The sequence below is a fragment of the Phalacrocorax aristotelis genome, chromosome 3, assembly GCF_949628215.1.
Source record: "Phalacrocorax aristotelis chromosome 3, bGulAri2.1, whole genome shotgun sequence".
NCBI lineage: Eukaryota > Metazoa > Chordata > Aves > Suliformes > Phalacrocoracidae > Phalacrocorax > Phalacrocorax aristotelis.
Window position 1 is genome coordinate 72,325,572 of NC_134278.1, and position 21,572 is coordinate 72,347,143.

At 41.7% G+C, this 21,572-nt stretch overlaps 1 protein-coding gene across 4 annotated transcripts in view; it reads right to left on the reverse strand.

Moving 5' to 3' along the window:
* Window positions 1–21,572, reverse strand: part of UST (uronyl 2-sulfotransferase) — a 180,124-nt gene that overhangs the window by 20,221 nt on the left and 138,331 nt on the right. For all 4 annotated transcript variants that reach the window (XR_012659679.1, XM_075087975.1, XM_075087976.1 and 1 more), the window contains exon 7: window positions 20,798–20,955. Coding sequence is in view for 3 of the 4 variants with exons in the window: in XM_075087975.1 (XP_074944076.1) it covers window positions 20,798–20,955 (158 nt within the window). In the remaining variant the exon portion in view is untranslated. The remainder of the gene's footprint in view (window positions 1–20,797; window positions 20,956–21,572) is intronic.

Consider the following 21,572-nt stretch of genomic DNA (forward strand, 5'->3'; position numbering starts at 1 on the left):
TTTTCCTGGAGAGGGAACGTCTAGATTCTCTACAGTTCAGGCTAGAAGGCAAAGTATGTCTCAACAGGGCTAAGCCCTAAGGCTGCCAGGGTCTTCGCATCCCCCAAGGTTACAGAACCAGAAACAAGAATGCATCTTTCCTCCTTTCAGGGAGCCCCAGGGCACCCACTGCTCACCCCCCATGACAGCACTAATAAGCTTGTGTGAAGGGCGAGTGTCCTTACTCATAAAAAGACAGGAATTTCTATGTACCTAGCAGACCTTGAAGAGTCTGACAAATAGATAAGCCAAACATTTAGCTATCTCGGGACTTCAGAGTGACTGAGTCTCCTACTGGATTTCCACAAAGTCATTAAACCCAAGTCAAGGTGAATTCACACCTGGGCTTTTTGCCATGTCTGTAACAGAGCCTGCAGCCCTGGTCTGCGATGGGGAATTTGGAAAACATGGGGTTTGCTGCAAGTTGAGAGGTTGTGACCCTCCCTGAAACCTCTGAGGCAGATGCTGCTGCAGAGGTTACACAGAGATATAGTGGCTCTTCGTGCCAACCTCAGCACTTCTTAGCAGCACAGCCACAGGCCGGGGATGAGGACTTGAAATAGGCAGAAAAAATCCCTAGGTCTGGCATGACCCATTGATGCTGAGCACCGAAGTGCTTGGGTGAGGTGGGCTACCTCAGAGGTTGTATCACAGGATGTAGTGTCTCAGTGAGCTGTGGCAGGAGACTTCCCCTAGCAATTATTCATATGTCTGAGAGTTTTCACAAGCAGGCCCCAATTCAAGGAGAAGTGTGATTTTAATCTGCTTGGGTTAATATAAACGAATACAGGACATTTTTAGGTGCTTAGATGTTGTTCAAACACCATCAAGATTTACACATGCATGTATTTACTCTGTATTCCAGGCAATAGATTTTCTTCCTGAAGGAGGGGGAAAATGGCATTTCTGACACATACTTATGAGACCAAGATCTTTGCAGATGAAGGCCTCACTATGCATCCCATGCATCTGCACCTGCTAGTAGCAAAGACAGCCTCCCCCATGGCACCTCTCCTCTATCTTCAGTGACTTGTGAGTTCAGCTCCAGCACACCTCGACCACTCTAGCTCGTGTGTCAGCCCCAAGAGCAACCCATTGAGGAAACAGTTTGCTCAATGATCCTTTTTAATTCAACTTGCATTTAGCATTACTGTGCTGACAGGGAAGAGATACATGGGCACATCGTTCTGCCATCTATCACCTTGTTTACAGGAAGTATATTCTCAGTAGCCGTAGCTCTACTGCAGGTTAAAGGAATTAGCTGAGTACTGTGAAAACACACATGAATCAGAATGGGAGATTTACAGGGTATGAAAAGCTGCTGCTCCTGCACTTAGTCCTGCAAATTGTCTTGCGTCTGCAGTGTTTCAATCAGTACTTTCATTCCAGTGTTAGAGAGACTGGCTAGTATCACAGTATCCAGGATGACTGCACTGTTTTGATTTAATGACAATACTAGCCCTGGCATAATGACTAGTGTGCTTCTAGGTTATATGGCACAAAACTTTCGCTTGTGCTTAAGAAAACAGGAGATAAAATGACCTGCTATCTTTTTCCATTTCAGTATTTATGGGCACATGTAAACATTTACACCTCTGAATGAGGATAAAATAGGACAGAAACCAGGAAGGATGTGACAGCAATTAGGAAGAGCTCTTCAAGAAAAAACAATTTTGGGAGGGAGTGAGGTTACTAAAAAGAACACTAAACCTGGAACAAACCATGCTTTTGTTGAAGAATCCTGCAGTTTTCTACACTGTGATTTTCGGGAGTGGCGAAATAAAGGCCCCCAGCATTACTCACAAGACATGAAACGTTAAGAGTCCATCAAGATAAAGAGAGAAACCTGTTGTGGTGGGTTGGCCCCAGCCAGCAGCCAAGCACCCATGCAGCCGCTTGCTCACTTCCCCTGCCCCCGCAATGGGACAAGGGAGAGAACAGGAAGACGAGAGGGAGAAAACTCGAGGGCAGAGATAAGGAGAGTTTAATAGGTGGGGGGAGCGGGAGGGAAGTGATGCAAAGGAAATCCCTCACCACCTCCCACAGACAGACCAATGCCCAGCCAGTTTCTGAATAATGGCCACTTTGGAAGCCAAAACCCCTGCTCTTCCACCTCCACCCCTGCTTTTATTGTTGAGCATGACATTATATGGTACAGACTACCCCTTTGACCAGTTTGGGTCAGCTGTCCTGGCTGTTTCCCCTCCCAGCCTCTTGCCCATCCCCAGCCTACTGGTAGAGGGGGCAGAGCAAGAAGCAGAGAAGGCCTTGACGCTGCATGAGCTCTGCTCAGCAACAGCCAAAATACTTGTGTTTTCAGCTTCATTTTAGCCACAAATTCAAAACACATCACTATATAGGCTGCTATAAAGAAAGTTAGCTTGAACACATCCACAGCCAGCAGAGAAAAAATGGCTGCTGTCAGGTGTGGGCAAGCCCATCATACCTGTCTCTAGGAAATACAAAATACATACAAAATACACACAAAATGCATATAACAGGCACAATGGATCAGATGAAGCACCCACTTAGTCACTATACTGAGTACATGAATGGTGGCCAGTAGTGGATGGTTGGAGGAGGAGTAGCAGAGGCACAGACTGTGTCTTCCCCCAGTGAAGTCTCCCAGCTTCTGGTGCTCAGCAGCTATGCAGTCCTCGAGCCAGAAGCTGCACGGATGGCTACTAAATCTAGTGACAGAACGAACTTCTCCATGAATGCAGCGGTTTTGCAATCCTACCAAAGTTTTGGTCATCGGCATGGTGTGTTGCAGGGAGTTCAACACTATAGTTATTTGTCGGTTTAAAACAACAAGAACACAACCAACACCACCCACCCCTTTATGTCTATTTTAAACTTTTAGAAACTGATTCTCCCTGAGAAATTAAGACTAATAATTTTGCATTCAATCTCTTTGTATGGGTCATCTTTTGTGTCTATCATATCCCACTTCAGTTTTCTCTTTTCTAAACTCAGAGGTCTATTTATTAAATTTTTGTAGGAAAATAAGCCATTCCATGTCCCTGACCACCTCCCTTGTTCCTGCTTTCTACCTTTTCTAATTCTGTTAGACCCTTTTTGAGATGGTGTGATTAAAGCTACAAATAATGAATGGAAAACGCTGCAATTTGAGGTTAATAAGCCATAAAACACAACTAATTTTAACTTTTTTCCTATTTAAGAACGAGAAGTAAATGATAACCTATGTGCCTTTACCATAGATTTGAACTGTTGCTTGTCCCAAAGCAGAGACTGAGAATACTTCTTTAACAAAAAAGGCGATTCAGGGCAAGAGATTTCTTCAACTTCGTAGGATAATTATAAAAGCAAGAGGGGAACCCATAAGTACACTTAACTTACCTGGTAAAGTAACAGAAAATATCATTAAGAACCTAGAGATAACATTTCAGTGCCCAATTTCAACAGATATTCCTCAAAACAACAAATCTGATTTTCAATCTACAAAATCCTGTTCAATTCGCTAAGCTTACCAGAAGAATAAATGCCTAAATTTCACTCCTGCCCAACAGTTCAAAGAAATCCTGAAACCATAAATGATCAGCTTTTTAAAATCTGCAGTCAGAATGCACCACTGAATATATTCTTCTTGTTTTTTTTTTTTTAAAACATAATATTTTAATGAAGTTATGTGGAAAACATGATGAAAAAGTTATCTGAGAGAATGGTACATTCAGGGTTTCCATAGAAACAAAAACAATGAAAAAAAAGTCAAGGGAGCTTTGGAAAGGCCTGTCCAAAAAATAAAAAAATCTATCTCTGGGAGGCTTGGTGTACTTTTATGTAGAGGGGGCACCTACCAGGTTGGATGTGTATATGCACCTACACATGGCAACAGGGCCCTAAGGTGCATGTTTTGGCTTGGCACTCACTGAGAGATCAATGCATGCAATCAGGTTTTGTCTTAGTGCTGAGTATGTGGGTCCCAGAACCCAGTTCAGTTCTAGATGGAGGCCAAGTTCTCCTATAAGCCCGCAGGTGCTGGGAATGTGAAGTTGTGACTCCGGGCTCTTCAGAGCTAAATTCCCCACAGGCTACTCTGGTGCAGCCAGTGACTATGGTCCTCAATTTCCAAACAAACATGGTAACCCGGGCACATCACGTTCAGCTGAAACTTCATCCATCTGCTCGCCACAGTGGTTGACGGTATTTCTGGCACATTCCCAGAGCATTTAATTTTCTTAAGTACATTTATTGAAGAAACAAAACCCCCTAAACTGAGCAAATATAGAGTCCTCATAAATATAACTACTACTTTTTTTTCCATTTGGTCTGAATAACAGCGGGAAATGAAAAACCGCAAGGCTGAAGGAAGTGAAGGGACTATTTACGGAGCATGGGAAAATTAAACTGAGATTCAACACTTCAAAGTGGGTGACATCTGTTTATCAAAATACTTTTGTTGTATCTCTCTTGCCTTTGATTATCTAGTCAGTCCGCTAAGACTTAGAAACATTGAAGCAGTGCTAGATTCGTTCTTTGATTTTACTGGCAACCTGTTTAAGTTCTGCCACTTCTTTGAAATCAAAATGTTTGTCTGGCATTGCCAATTGCTAATAAAATATACCAATGTATCATGTGCCATTTCTTCACAAAATTATTTGCACATGTGTGTACAATATTAAAAGATGTTTGGGACTTAGAGTTTTCCCTTTCTGCACATGAGATACAAAGTGTCTATGCGCTAATTTCTTATTTCTGTTAATAGAAAACCTGTTGAACAAGTGGGATGTACACCAAGATGTGGTCTGGAAGGATAACAGAAGCAGGCTGTGAACTGAATAGCTGAATTAAGCAGGAACTCAAAGCATTGATTTCTACAAGTAGCTTGCAAAAACATACACCAAGGAAAACAATTTTCAGCGATTCAAAGCAGAACCTTTGGCTAAGTGGTGAGCCTGCCCTTAAAATAGGCTCAATAATGTGTTCTGCAACTGCACAAAGTACTGGAGCCTACCAGGGACTACGTGCCATATTCGACCATCAGCAGAAGGCAGTGCCACGTAAATGCTGAAATTCAATATACAGCCAAATATGTTTTGCAACTTCACCACTCTTCTGCTAGTAAAAGCTCTAGATGAACTGGGCAGACATTTTTGCTAAGTTGTTTGCTAAAGTATAAGACGACAGACTGAGGTTTCTTGCTATCAGCCACCTGCACCGGCATAGCTGCACCAAACAGGCGAAGTTGTACAAGCTGCAATTCGTTCCTGTTATTTTCAGCTAATAAGAGCTGAGCATGGTTGACTACAAAAAGGGTCTGCAATCCCATGGGTGCTGTTCTTGGCATATCAGGATGTGTGTGTATATGTGTGTGTGTATATATATGCCTATTAGGATAATATCTTTCTTTCAAGAGCTTGGACACCAACAGCACTCATCTCACCCTTTTTCAGCATGCTGACTGGAAAGAACAATTTGCCATTTGCAAACAAAACAAAATAATCTTAACAAGAGAAATCTGTTTCATTGTGCTTAAAAAGAGTAGACATCGTCCATGCTCAGCATCTCACCCGGTCATGAAGAAAATCAATTGGTTTAACACACAAAGTCATGGGCTAAACTAAGCACCCAAAACCAGGAAAGACCACGACCTCTTCAAAGTTCTATTTGGCATCCAGAATTCCCAGATTATACCCGGCCTCTAATGGCTTTTAACTGACATCACAGGCACTCAAAATTTACCACTGAACTTACCACTTACTGAACTAAATTAAGAATGGGAATGAATAGGATAGGGATCTACATGGGAAAACAACCTCACACCCGAAAGATCCACAAATCCTGATACCTTTATGATGCAACTGGATAAACACTAGTCCCTATGAACCAGGACCTAGTCCAGAAAAACAGGTTGAGGACTTCTCAAACCCTGAAACATAAGCTGCGGACAGTGCAAGACAAGAGATGTATCTTACATGTGCATCCAAAAAACCTTGGAGAGAACATGGAGGAAGCAACTGGTGAAATTACCTTGCTGCCAAATACCTGAATAGGTTTCTTTGACCACTGTCCCCTACCCCAGATCGTCCTGCCACGCTTCACCCTCTTCAAGATCCCTTCATAGTTTTACTATCCAAACTCCTTCCCCAGGTTTCCGGTCTTCTGCAGTTTATTAACTCTAAGCACTCTTCTAGCAGCTGCTTTGGTCACCATGCAGGGGTTTCTCAAGAGTTTACTAGAATAGATCTTCCTCTTCATTCATCTCCTTTGCTCTTGGCAAGGAAGTCCTGGGCTTCTGCTGTGTTTCTTTGCCCCACAGGGAACTAGGTCATAGACTTTGCTCCTAGAAACACTGCAGGAAAAGATACCACCAGGGGTGCTAAAAAAAATACAAACAACACCCCAACCGATTCCACCAAAAGCTTATCTTAAACAGCACTCAGTGATGCACAGATCTACCTATTGGATAGACAAGGAGAGCACTAAGAAGGCATGATATAAACTTTGTTTTTATATGCGTACTTAATCCTTGCTCCTACAAACACTATTGCATGCCAACTCCTTGACAACATCCATCTCTACCCAGCCGTACACCAGTATACAGCATGAGTGAGAAATATTCCTGCTGCTGAACTCCAGGCAGCCACTCAGGGCATCAAACAGACCCTCAGAGAGATAAACAGCCTCTTATCTCTCTTCACCGATCATGCAGGGAGTTTATTTTGCCTGGTACATAATTTAAGCACCTGACATTAAGTAATGTCAATACCCAGTGAAGTAAGCCATGTTTGTCAGCTGCCTGGAGGCCCTTCAAAGATCAATCACAGCTACCGCGAAATTGGCAGAGCACTTGCAAGGACAGGGGAGAGCAGAAGAAAACTTAAAAAATAAAAATAAGGCTTCAATGCCCAACAAAATATTTAGTGGTATTTAGGCTAAAACAGAGTTTTCTGCTAATATTTTCATTCAACATTTTAAATAAATTTGCTTTGGCTACACTCTCATTCCTGTCATGTCCAATTTCCACTAGCTTTTAAGAGATGTATATTGTGTATCAGCCACACATTAATACTACACTCTCATTTTATGTAACAGAAAAAGAACATGTTCTTGCCCAAGCAGTAAACTTCCAAACTTGCTAACATCCTGAAAGCCCTGAGGGTGCAGCTCTGCAAAGCACTGGCGGGGCTCTGTCCACACGTACTCCTTGCAAGGTAGGCACGCACCAAATACTCTGCTGCAGCGACATCAGCGTGCTCCACGTCTTCCCTCAACACAGGCCCAACACAGCCACCGGGCTCTCCCAGTAACTTGTGCTGCACTTCTTTCTGGCTAGAAGCAAGCAAACATTGAAACAACCCACCCCCCGCCCCTCCAACGGTGGTCTAATGGTGCTCTTTATCGGTTTCCTCTTCCCCCTTCCACTCCACATAAAGCAAGAAATCAAATAATGTAGCTGATTGTTTGGAAATGAATCAAAGCAGTCAAGCAGCTGGAGGAGTAAAGACCAAGGCAAGCGCACAGATTTTGTTCTAAGCCCTGCATTTGCATGCTGTGTAATACCAAAGATGTGGTACTCAATGACTTACAGGTGTGTGTGTACCCCAAGTACAGCAATACATCACACAGCAACACAACTTTATAGACCCTCCAAAATTCAATTGAAATAAACACTATGGAAAAAGACAGACCACTACAATTACCTTGTTTAATATTTCCACTACACAAAAAGTATTAGATGGAATCATACTGCAAAAGGCACAGGAATAGCGTATATCGTTCTTGATATGACCATGTTCTTCTTGAAACATGTTCTTGAAATGAAAAATTGATCAATTGTTCATTGATCTGGCAGAACACAAGCAACAATGTTTCTTCCTATGGTGGATGCGCAGAGCTGATTAATCCCATAGCTACAGGGAAGCCAGATCAGACGAGTCAAAGAATGCCATGGGGAAAGCAAATTGATTGTGAAGAGAGAATATTTCAGGGCCTGAGAACAGAGAGGGAGTGCTTGTGTGGGCAGACAACAGATGTTGCTGCAGCAGCTTCTCTGTCTCCAGACTTTCAGCAAGCAGCAAAGCAGGGAGGGATGGGTAAATGATGGGGTTTACTTGTTGTTTTAACTTGAGCAATCGGAGGAAGATGACAATTTAAGGCACTGCCCCCTGTATAGCTCTTCTGTCTCTCCTGAGTCCCCAATTATTTTTTTTTCCTTTCTCTTCAATACCCTCATTTCCCCTGAGTATGCACTCATCAGCAACTTGCATTCCCCAGAAATACTCCCACTTGCTATCTGGAAAGACATTCATGCTAGAGGGCATAACACTCTTTTAACATGTAGATGCCTTTAAAACCACAAGTCATCTTCAGAAACCAAATTGCACGGAGGTGCATGAAGAATTCCTCCAAGACCTATTTTGGAGGCAAGTGAATTCAGCCAACTCACAAACATCAGCAGTAATTTCAATCCAGTAAGCATGTTTGGTATTCTCAAAACCTTCCCCCAAACCACACACCTCTCTGCACGTGCATTTCTTTTAAAAATATTTTTTCTTGGTCTGTTTTTATGTTCACTTTTTGCCCTCAGCCTGTGTGATAAAAATGTTTTCTGGGTGAGCCCTGGAGAACCGAGCAGACCAAACACTAATGTTCATATGGTATTTATTTAGGGGGGGGAAAAATCCCTTAAGTTGAGTAGTTATGTTATTTTGAACTGGTTTTGTATTTTATGCGTATATAGTGGAGCTGGAATTTCAGAGCTGGCTTTTGTTTGCATTCATCATGAAACATTTGTTATATGAGCTGCTGCTACTGCTACCAAAACAGCTGCTGCTCACTGCTAGAAAACCAGAGACCAACTCAATAGTTTACGTCTTCCTCTGGTAAGTCTAGCTGGCAAATGAGGCCTGGTGTTTCTATAGAAAACTACCTTTGTTTGGCTTCACTGTCATCCTTGCCACCTTTTGACTACCCAGAACACAGATGTGAAGGAGAATGGATAAACTGGAGCAAGAACAGGTACGTACTGATGCTCCTGAATCGCCTACAATTAAATGTTGATCAGAACTACAGCTGTATGAACTCCCTGCTCTGCAGGTAGGGCAGCACCTCAAATGTGAACGTCTTTCCTTCAGCTGCTCTTGAGATTTAGCCAGGATTTAGCCTTTCTGTCCTGCGTCATCATTTTCCGTCATCTGGAAAAACTGAGCCATGGCTTGATCTAGCTTCACATCAAAATTTCTTTGCCATAGAAATGCTGCTGCCCAGTGGGTGATCTGTAGGGGACTGCTTCCCTGCGCAGAAAAATTACTCACCCACCTGACAATCTGCACCTTCCTACCAACCTGGACAGAGACCAGGACCCAGAGCATCAGCAGACTGCGGTCCTGAGCGATGAAGACAGACCTCCTCAAGTGCACATAGGCTAAACTTTAATGCATTGCTTTGTTACCACTACTAAAACACTTCAGTGTTGTTACTGTTGCTTCCTGGTACTTTCATATTGGCAGTGACCTCTCTCACCTCAGTCTCATGTTTGTAAGAGAACATTTATCCCAGGCTGGAGCACAGTCCCTGCAGAATTCCCCTGCTTGTTTAAAGTAAGGGGATACTACGGAACATCTAATACCTAGCTCTTTAACCAGCTTATCCTGCAGAACATTCTCCCTCATATCCTGACAACTTATCTTCTTTAAGAGCTTTTGAACCTCTGAGATACTGCTGAAAATCACACCTGTACCATCTCACATCACTGTGCTTGCTGACTCCTTCAAGGAACTAGTAGATTTGTGTGGCTCTACAAATGCCATACTGGCTTTTCCTAACTGTCTATTAATTCCATTCTTTATTATATATAGTTTGTACTGGTACATAAATCAGATTCTTTCATCTGTTGCTGCCCAGGAGACCACTGCAGCCCTTTAAAAGCGTGGAGTCACATTAACTACCTTCCGTTCTTCCAAAGTAGCTGCTGATTGAACGACAGGACACACTGCAGAGTTGGCAATTCCAGTTTCAGAGATCCTTGGTGAATGCTAGCTCTGACAGCAGCACTCCTGACACTGCCAAGGAGGAAAGATAGCTGAGGGAAAAAAAATGCCACATCCTAACAGCAAATTTGTTATCTGTATTATAGATGGCATCTGCAAGTAACCGAGAAGTTACTTGAATCAGCTCCAAACAGTACAATTCAAAAGATGAGATTTATAAAGTGCGGTAACAATTGTGCAAATGTTGGAGATAGAAAAAGCAGCCCAACTGGAAAGAAGATACCAATTAAAGAACACAATGGGAACGTAATTCGAAAGAAAGGGAACAGACAGAGAAGATGAGCCTGGAGAGCAGCAGAGGGGAGGATGCTCTTCCTTACTACATTTGTAAATTCGTGATTCCACTCCAAGAACAGAGAAAAAGAAGAAAAAAGGAATCTTCCTAGCCATATTTAGTAAAAACCTCTTTTCTTGCTACAGCTTTTTGGAGAGCAAGTTTTCAAGAGGGACAGATCAAAAAGGCTTGGAAATTCCAGCTGGGAAAGGAAGTAGGGAGCATAAACTCCAAGCCAGACTCACTCTTGGAAGAGCAAGGTGTCAGTTAGCTCTCCAGCATCCCCAACTGCCTCCAGGGCAGATAAAGCACGGGGGCTCGGAGAAAGGTGCACAGGCATGGTGTGAAGCTATGCTCAAGTGAGCAGATTATCCCCTCAGTAGTAATGGCTGGGAGACATACCAAAAGGACTCCCGTGTAGCGGTTGAGAGCTACACTGATATTATATTTCCTTCATTTTAATTCTTATAACTTTATAACCAAGGGCCAACCCTTGTACTTTGCTGAAATTTTTTCTACAAATTCTTTCCCTTCTTTTCTAATAGTAATAACAGTGGTCTTAAGGCAACCTGGAGTACGATACACTGTGTCCTCGGGGAGCAACCGGTCTATTTACAGATGTTCTCTGGGGATGTGTCTTCCCTGAGAGAGCCTCCCTGCCACCTCTCCCAGCTACCCACTGCTTCCTCCTCCCCAGCTCTCTGGTGGGCCACCTCGTTCTGATGTGGTTGAAAAATACCTTTTGGTATTAGCTTTAATGCCTTTAACAAGCTGCATGCCAGAAAGTGCCTTGCTATAATTTCACACCTAACTTGTCAGAATTTATGCTTTTTCATGTTTTCCTCATTTGAATTATTACAGCATTTTATTATTATAGCAGCTTATTTGTAGCACTGTAAAAACTTGATTTTGAATTGCAACGTTTATGTGAAAACCCAAGTAATTCCTTAGGAGTGGTTGCTCATCTCTAGTGTACATAAATTACAGGTAAAACCTTTTTTTATAATTAAATTTGTTTTCTGTAGTTACTTTAATATTTTTCAAAACGTTTCTGAGACATCCAAGATACTGTTTCATGGTATTCGCATTGCTCTTGCAAGATGCCTCAAGGATAAGAATAATCAGTTTAACCTGTAGCTTATTCTATCACTGATACAATGGGCAGGGCTTATGATTAGTCTGAGGGAAACATACAATGACCTTTTTTGAAGTCTGAAAATATGGTTACGCTCCTAAAAGCAAAGTGAATAGTCAAGCTCTGTGATCTGCTCCATACTGTTCCTGTGTCTTCAATGCCAAATACACTCAATTTTCGGCTAAAAGAGGTTTCTCCCAAACACTAACCCTAAAACCATACTGTGGGACACAATGATAACCGAGCTAAATTCTCTGTTGTTTTGGTCCTATTATTAACAAAAGGTTTCCAGATTCCAGCCTCAGCCACCTTGTGCAACTTGCTTGTTTCCATGTAGGTAAAATGAAGACCTGTGCAAATGTACTGGAGCTGCAGATGGGAACAGAAGTAGGCCTATTAACTGGGATTTAATGGCTGTCTACCACCTCCACTATGCCTTCTCTTGCCTGAACAGAGGTCAAAGTTCTCAAAGCAGCAATTTGCATAACTGTCACTGCTATAATTTTTATTCAAATGATATTTTTAAAGCAGAAGCATTAACAGAGGTTTAGCTGGAATGTTACCAATTAAAATCGCATTATGATTTTATTTAGTAAGTTAGTCAAGAAGGAATGAACTGTCGTTGCAAGCTTTAATTGTCTGTCACTAAAAAGTCTGTCGTCTTTTGTCATCAGTGACCCTGGATTATTTATGAGATATAGTTAATGCTGTATCCGAATGCAGCTTTCCCTCTGTGCCAGACCTTTAACAATGCTGCTTGTCCATGTGTTGTTTTTTTTTGTTTTGTTTTGTTACACTAGGAACAGAAAACATTCAAAACATGCATCAGGGAATCAACCTCAGATGAACAGTAGGAGCACTGTCATAAACCATAACATCTTTAGTGACTGATCTGCAACATGACAGTTGCTCAAAAGATACCGGCACCAACCCTTCCAAATGCTCTCCTGACACACACACAAAAAATAGACATATGAATTCTTGATATATGGGATGCAAGGGTTTGGCTGACTGGCCCCTTGGGATTTAGGCCACAAATAAGTTTTGTTTTTATTGCAACAAAGTATGAAATTACATCTGTGTGGGTTTAGTCCAAAACCAGACAGCCCATCAATAGATCTGATGAAAGGAAATTGAAACATGTAAGCATCATGAAGATGCGGGAAGAAATGCAAAATCTGGAGGCTGAAGTCCTTTGGAATTGCACTAAAAGATGAGGAAAATGCTGTAAGGTGGTCTCAGCCTTCATAATCCTACAGGTATAAACACATTATACAGAAAGTTTAGAGAGGGGAAACTCTCCTCATGACAGAGAGGCTCCAAGAAGAGCATGCAAAAAAATGAAGTGTGTTTGGCTTCAGGTAAAGACCTTGCCAGCTGATGGGAAAGATCAATACAAAAACGGTGGTGGAGAGGAACAGGAAAAAGGTAGCAGACCACAGAGCACAAGCTCTGTATATAAAATATGCATTATTGCACAAAGAAGGGAAAGATTCAGTAATTCTATGAAAAAATACTTAGCCTGTTGCTACAATACATTGTAGGTTGTCAGAGCCAGTCTATGAGATCATGTGCCCAGTAACTTTAGCAGAAGAGAGAAATTTGATCTAGGTTTTTCAAAGGATGATTTAAGGGAACATGGACTTCACCTTCCACTGCAACTCATTCTGAGCAGAGCCTTTATAAATTCAAGTCCCATGAAAATCCAAGCCTAAAATAAGGATTTAAAAAATCTGCATTGTAACTGGCCAGCAGAGAAATCATATCCTTCTCTGCCATATTCAGTGGTGAGACCTGGAAGGCGGCCAGCCTCTTTGAATGCCAGAAGTGCGGGCAGGGGCACTGTGGATCAACACTGGCCCTCCTCATTCCTCCAGTTCATGAATCATGCCCACCATCCCAACACGAAATACGTAAATTTCTCACCTAAGTGATTATTGCTGGTGCTGCTGCTGTACTTAGAAAGTCAGCCACTCATTTTGACTCTAAAAAAAGCAGAACCATAGTAATGTGTTTGGCAGATGGACCTGTAAATCGCACTTCCCCACACTGTAAGCTCAGGGAGCAGATTCACCCGGAGCGAGTGTCATTGTCACGTCAGGCTGTCAGCTACCTCACTTTTTGTCTCAAAATGAACCATTCATTTTGGGCCACAAGATGTATTTATATGCAAATGCTCTGCTGTGTAACCATGCACATACGAGCTAACTCCCATCTCACAGGTACATGTTAGCAGGAAACAGTAAATACAGTGGACTTGAGCCTGGATGCACACAAACTCCACGTGGGCTTGGAAAGCCACGCCAAACTCTCTTGCCACACCTTTACTGTTGCTCGTAGTTTAGCAGTGAGACTGATACTATCTTGGATAAATCTTTTGGTGCCACAGTTATGTCTCTCATGCAACACACACATGGTCTGGAGTGGCTTCACCTTCCTCAGCAGAACAAGAACTGCAGCTGTTACGAGCTGCCAATCTTTGCCGCAGAACTTGCCACAGAGAAGTTTAGCTCTGAGACAAATCTTCCAAAGACCTAGGGGATCTTTTGAAAAACAGAGTCATGAGAAAGCCCAGAAGTGCTCAAATCCTTCCAAGAGCCCCTATTCTTAAAACGGCTTAGTTTATTCGCAATGGTATTTGAAACCTCTGAAAGACAGAAAACAATATATTTTCCTTTTATGGAATTGGAAGAAAGAAAGGATATTTCCACTGATCGTGCTTATCACTGATTTGTGCATCCACTAACTTCAGGATACCCCAGATCAGGCAGTCTGGTTTTGTCCCTGCTTTCCAAACCTTGTATTTTCGTGGCTGAAGAGCTAAATAACACATCTACAGCTTTCGATACTACCTTCAGCTTTAGAAAACAAAGCAAGTAGCAGATCAGACGTGCAGAATGTCCTAGATGCTATCAACTTAATTAGGAACAAACATCCTCAGGGATATGTGCTGTGACTCTTCCTCCTTCCTGCTGTTCTTGTACAGAGAACTGGGAATTTGTTTTACAATACAAGAAACCAAAAATTAAACACTCTTCCTAGAGCTTAAACTGACTATTTTAGCATGCAGACTTGTTTCAGAGTGTCCTTCTGAGTAATTTTGAACGTTCAGATTTCAGAGGGAGAAGAAAGGCATGGTTTGTTCACATTTCCTATTTTTATTTTCTATTTTCAAAACAGGATGTTGGGTGATAAAGAAGAAAACGCCACCCAGGCAGAATATAAATTCACACATGCTATTACCACTGGCACAGTGTTCAAGTCCCCCGAAAGTCCTGAAAAAGCAGGGAGATTACACCACCTTCTGGACAAAACTTTTAAAGTCGCACATAGAGTTACTTCGCTTCACATAATGGATGGGATCGTGCCGTGGCAGCATTACGCAGTTAGTTACTTCCCAGGTCCAACTTCACGTTTTACCTCCACACAAAATCTAGAATTTTCTGCTTCTGTAGAAAACTTTCATACACAGTGATTCCTCTTGAAGGTATTACTTAGGGAAAGCACAAAGCTGTTTCAGAGTGTGAGGCAAAACAAAAGACATGTTTGGAGTCTCCAAAGTTTTCGAACATCTGAATGTGTCTGAAGTTTTCTCAAATGCTGTTTTAAGAAGGTAGCAGATGCAAAGAAGGGATAAAAAAATCTCAGAATTTAATTTGAATCTAATTCAAGCTGCTTTTATTCTCACTTCAGGAGTGCAGAATGCTTATAGGAGGGAGAAAGGTTGTGCGTTTCCGCACAACAGATGAGCCAACGTATTCCCTTCCCAAATACCAGTCACAACCCTCTCCAGAAAGTACAGCTCGAGAGAAGCAGGCAAACTATTAGAAGCTGCAGATCTCTTTCCTTTCATTTTGTGCTGAACAAGGGCAAAATATAAGATGATCACTATTTAAGGACAATGCACAAAAAGCACCGCCTCCTTCCATCGAACTTCTTTCATCATTTCTTACCCAGAGTTTTGCTCTGGAAGGTTGTGCCTGCAAAGACATCCATTCCAGTTCCTCAGAGAGAAAAAAGCCCCAGTGGGATCTTCCCTCCCTCCCTTTGCTTTCTTCATATCACAGCAACTCTTCCAGCAATGACTCTTAGTTCCTGAACATTTCCAAATGCATCCACACCTTGCCAGAGAAGCCCAAGAACAGGGTCGGAGAAAGGCTGCCTCAAAAATTTAGTACTAAAGGTATCAGTCAGACTACAGGGAGCACTGCTAAAAAAGCGATGGCCTGGAAGGGGGAATAAGGAAAGAAAGAAAAGCCCCTCTCAGCCCTGTCCACTTGCAAAGAGTTTCATTTTGTCAAGGAATGGGAAAATGCTCTTTTCCACATCCAGCACAGGAATCCTCTGAAGGCATGTCCCACCTCCAGTGCTGGCCCAGCACAGGAACAATCCTCAGCACAGTGCAAAGGCTTCCAGGATTGATCCCACCCTCCTTCTAACTCCATCAAAGAAGGCTTCACCATCTGCCTCACAAGACCTCAGCCTTGCAATAACGATAAATGGCGGCAGCACCCCCCTCCTTAGTGTGCTTAAAAAGAAGGGGAAGCTCATAAATAGAAAGTGTCAAGACTGTGTCACTGGTATTCATGAACAGAGTGGATTTTAAAAATCAGAGAGTTTATATTACCTTGGCTAATACTACTACTGCAGTTAAAAACATTCCCTGTAAATGTGATTTTTAAGGAGAATCAGATGTGTATTGCATTTTCAAAAAAAGCACACTTTACAGTTTACCTGAACAATATATTTTCTTCCAGTTGACAGCATAAGTAATTTCACTGCACTCAATAAAATTCACTGTTTGAAAAGCTTGTCAGTCGTCTTGCTTTAGAGTAAGATCTACACATTCTCCACGGAAAATGTAACTTTTAAGAAACAAAGATTTTTTTTTTTTTCCCCTGGAATTGGGAAGCAGTGTTTTTATAGGGCTTCTGGTGCCAAAGAAAATTTATTAACTCCTGCAGAAAGGTGAGAGGATATGGGCTATTTCTGAGGTGATTAAAAAAACATTTTATTGCCTATTCTTTTGCATTAGATGCCGTTAACTTTTACCCCATGCCACAGAAGCTGACAAGGCAGAAGAAATTCAATGTTTTGCTGTGTATAGTGTGTATTTTCTGCCTCTTAAAACCACCACAGATATGAAACCCACACATGCCCATTTCAAAAGAAACTGTTTAAGTATTCTCTACTTTCTGGCTACTAGCCATGCTACGGAAGTGAGCTACAGCTAGCAAAAATGAACAGGACTGACCGATTATTTTTCTTCAGTTATGCTCCTGAGAGTAAGGAGAGATTTTACATGTAAAGTTATGCTATAAATATTTCAGGTCTTTCAAAGAATTGAGGAATACTTCCAAATCTTGAAGTAAATATAAGCCAAGGCTCTGCAATTGGACCCTATCTGCTACAATGTTGGGGAAAAAAGAAAGACATTTTTCAATGTCTTCAAGAAAGAACTTTTCAGCAAATTTTACTGTGTTAGCAAAGAAATCTAGTAAACAGAGTAATTTTTAAAAAATTTTTAAAAATCGATCCTACCCATCTATCGATCCATTTATCTATTTTACTATCTGTCTGCTGTGCCCCTCCCTGCTTTGGTCTCTTGTCAAAGGCAGTTCTGGCTGAAAGGCAGGAAGGGTTTGTCACATTGGTCAAGACAGGCATCAAAAAAAGAGAGTCCTTTTGCAGTTCTTGACTCGGTATCAATATTAAGAAAATGCTTAATTTCAAGGAGAGAGTGGAAAACGAGAAAAACAGGAAGCCTAGTAGCTCTAAAGTATTCTACAAGATAAAACCAGATTGGTTCCAGTGAAAACTTTAGCACCATGAAGAGCTTTGACATTCTGTTGCACACTGTTACAAAATACACAAGTCAAAATATCTGGCATACGGATTAGCTGAAGGCTACATTTTTAAAGGCCATGAGGAAAATTATCCTCCTAGTATCCTCTGACACTAAAATTTCCTGTCATGCAGAATTGCCAACTTTTTTAAACTCACAAAATTTGAGAAAAATTTGCATTTCAAGATGTGACCCCATAAAAAGAAAAGAAAAAAGCCAGCACAGAACAAATACACAGCAGCTGGCAAGTAAAATATATTAAAAATCTCAAGAACCAACTGTTAGTGGTAGTGTCTGAACAAGTCAACTTCATTTCACTCTTAATTTTTTTATATTGTACCTTTCTTCACAGTTTCCTTCTGCCAGCTGATGTAAAACAAATCATTAGCGCCACTGACAAAAGCACTCAAGTCATATTGCATTAAGCAGTTATCGGTGTCATTACATATACAGCCACCTGCACTCACATTTCTGTGCTCTCTAATGTAAATGTCCCACTCGCTGTCTGATCAACAGAGCCACAGTTTTACTGATCTTCTGCTTCAGAACAATGTCAGCAAAGTATTTTTGAAGGTAAAAAGGCTACAGGCTTTGTTTTCTAGCTAGGAGGAGGACACTGAGCAAGAGTTCCTTAATAATCGTTGTTACATGCTGTCTCAGATGACAAATTTTACTACCGACACAGAAGAAACAAAGAAGGTGCCCACCCAAAGCACCTGTAATGAGGGAGGAGGGTTCCAACTTTGTGAGGAAGAAAGGGTTTAAGCCAGTACTCCTGCAGACATATCTGAAATGTACATGTGATTTTGTGGGTTTGATAACATCCAGCAGTTTAGTTCCTACAGCAAGAGGTAGGTGCTTTTAATTCAGTTTAGATTATGATGTTGGTGGGACAGCAATCACCGATTTCCTACTCTGCTTTCTAATCTATGTAATCCACTAAAGCAACACTGGATGGAGATTGCCTTCCTTTGTACTTTCTGCTTCAAAGCAACTCCACAAATCCAGTTTTTGAACTGTGTCTAATCCAGAACTGCTTATTGCGGTGGACTCTGGTGCAGAGATTCATTGACCTGGAAGTGAATCGCCTGTCTGTACATGGTCCTTTACTGTGTTTTTCTCATCTCAATATATTCAACCGATAAAAGGTAAGCTCTAAAAAAGCTTTACTTTCTTTAAACAAAAAGAGGAAAGACTGGCTTAAGAGTATCTCAGGTAGAGTGGCAGGTCAGCAGACAGAACTAGATTGTAGAGATTTAATCTGCAAGTGTTAGTTGCAACAAAAGGCCAGTTTTGGCCAGAAGTATCTGCTGCTTTGTGGGATCACCACAGAGCTGGGCAGAATAACATCTCTTCTTCCCAGCACTTCATGATGCAACAGCAGAGGGTGTTGTAGATCAGGTCTAAGGTGCCCTGAGGAGAACAATGCAGGATTGCTTACACAGCATCGGTTTTTTTTTCTTTTTCCCCCTTTCTGGCCGATTCTGGTAAGTTATTCATACGCATTAGCACCAACTCATAAATAATCTGAAAGTAATTATGATTGGAATAAAACCTAAAACACATGCATGTATGAAAACAGGAGGAGAGAGTTAATACGAGGAAACTGTTTCCTTTCCGTTCTTCCTTGTCAATAAGTGAATGGGAAAAATAAAACACAAGTTTAACCTGCATGGGGAATACTGAAGGAAAGACATGAATCTTCAGACACGACACAAGACCAGTTTTAAACACAAAATCCCAGAGGAAATCACTGTCCTGAAACAGGGGAGCAAATCTCCCTCAGATACTGGAATATGCAGAGAAGAGAAAAATTATCCAGCACTTAATGATTCTGAGAGATTGCTTATTTCACACCTGACAATTTCTAGGGCACCCGGATGAAAACTGCGACCTTACATGCTGTTTGTTAGCTTCGCCCATTGTAAAGAAGTCAAAAATCTATGGTGCACAGAACAGCTGAGGAAGTCCTATAGATTCCCAAAGAAAAGTCTGCTCATTGCAAAGAGAGCATCCCTCTATTGAACCTTGCCTCCCTCTCATCTAGCATCCCCATGGGAAAACCTTGAAGACTGAATTGGCCAAACCTTTAGGAAGATTTCCACATAGTACAGATGTAGATCTTTTTATGTTTTAATTTACAAAGAACAGAGCAATAGCAGATTCAAAACTGGGCACTGCTCTCATGTCAATACCATACCATGCTCTCCTTATGTCTATTGTTGAGCAAAATAGCTCTATGGCTGGATATACAACCACAACAAAGTAACACTTGCACCTTCTAAATAGCTGCCTTAACTGCCTTATTGCAAGCAGATAATGACCCACTGAAATAATGGTCAGAGGAGGAATGCCACACTTCCCCTGTAGTATCTGTATCATTGCTAAATACAAAACATTCAAAGGCGCATCTTGGAAGCAGAGATTGGTGGACAGTCACCCATCATTCCTGATTATGGAGAGAAACCCATAATTTCTCTGAAGTGACTAATTACTGTGATAGCTGCTCACAGTGAAAAGCCAGCCTTCAGCTGCTTGCATTACAAACAAAATTCAATCTTTGATCCATGTGTTTTTACTATACAACCTGGTACAAAACACACATTTCAGTGGCTGTAGGCATTTCACGCTGACATGTATGCAACTGAGTCACCAAGCAAGAAGGGAAGTTTTACCCCTCCCTGATTCGTACGATATTGATGGCCTGGCCCAGCCAAACGTAAGCAGGAAATCAGTTCTGCTGGAACGGCATGCAAAGCCCCACAGAAGCATTGTGTTTCTTGGTTTAGGCATAGGACACAAGATTGTCTTTTAAAGAAGTTGGCAATAAATAAGTCTTGGGAGGGATCGACTGATGCAGAGAAGAGAGAACCCTTTCAGGTTGACTGTGGGGTGCAAATTAAGGGGTAGATTAAGTGCTCTCTGTTTTCATTTCTTGACTCAGGTCTCCTAAGTCTTTTTCCTCAGCATGCTTTGTACTTAAAGTGCTGTAAATACCTGTTCTTATTTGTACTTTACCTAAACTCAGTTTGACTGGAGGTTCATTTCATTTCAACTTAGTCAAGATTGAGGGAAAATAAATATCCTGGTAGTGGAGAATCTCCAAAGCATCCAGCTCCCCAAACCATTTCTTGAAGGTTTTACTTAGGTAGATACTGCTGACACCATTTTGAGAATATTTTGACAGTATTATTTGAGGAGTTGAGTATGACAGAATTAAAAGAAGAAAAAGCCACTCCAGTGGTAAACAGGAAGCTTTCTGGCATGTGGTAAGATCACTGGAGCACCAAGTGCTTGCCCAGGACTGAAAACCAAACAGTAGCGTTAAGAATAAAAGCAGAATATGTACCCTTCCTCATCAATCAAATCTGCTCCCTAAAAAGGAGATAAATCTCTTCATTGACTCAACAAGACAAAACCACGTACCTTTCAGCAGCCATACAGATTTTGCCAAAGTTTCTATGAGAATAGCTTTAAATGGAAAAAGTTACCTGGGTTTTTGTAGATGCTAAGCACATCCTTGAAATAATGAGGTAAGAATCTTTCTAATAAAAGCAGCACATCCTCCAACTCCTCCAGAATGCCCACAAGCAGAAAATTTTCATTAACGTTCAGCTTTGCTCTTTCAAGGGCCCATTCACCAGGCTCCCTGTATGAAATTAATGGAGGGGGAGAGAGAGGGAGGAGAGCACAAAAAAAAAAAAAAAAAAAAAGAGTTTAAATATGCATTTACTTCAGAAATTCACACCAAGAACACAACTGAATCAAAAAATATTCAGTGCTGTACTTCTAACTGAACACAAAAAACCCCCATGAAACCTGGGTGGCTTCCTGAGCTTTTCCACACAACATCTCAAATTGGTTTGGCGTGTAAAAACACCATCAGTTTAAAAGGCGGTTAATCACTGGGTGGAAGCAATCCTTCCTGAAGACATCTTTCACTGAGTGGTTTATAAGCTCAAACTTGTGAACTCCTGCATTCTGACCCAGAAGCGCAGCCCATCTCATGGGAGGAACGACTTCCCTGGGTGATAAGGGTGCTAAGGGGTGACGGTGTCCCCGAACCACATCAGGAGAACTGCTCTGAGCAACCACTGCCGGCTGTTACCCAGTGAATGCCACACAGGAGGCTACTGGCCTGTTTCCCACCTCGTCCTTCATTTTAACTTCTGCCAAAGTCTCTGTGAGCTTCCTTTTCTCTGCTACTACCCCTGACTGCCCTGTGGCTCTGCTACAGGATTTGCATTTGTTTGCTCTGACTGATAC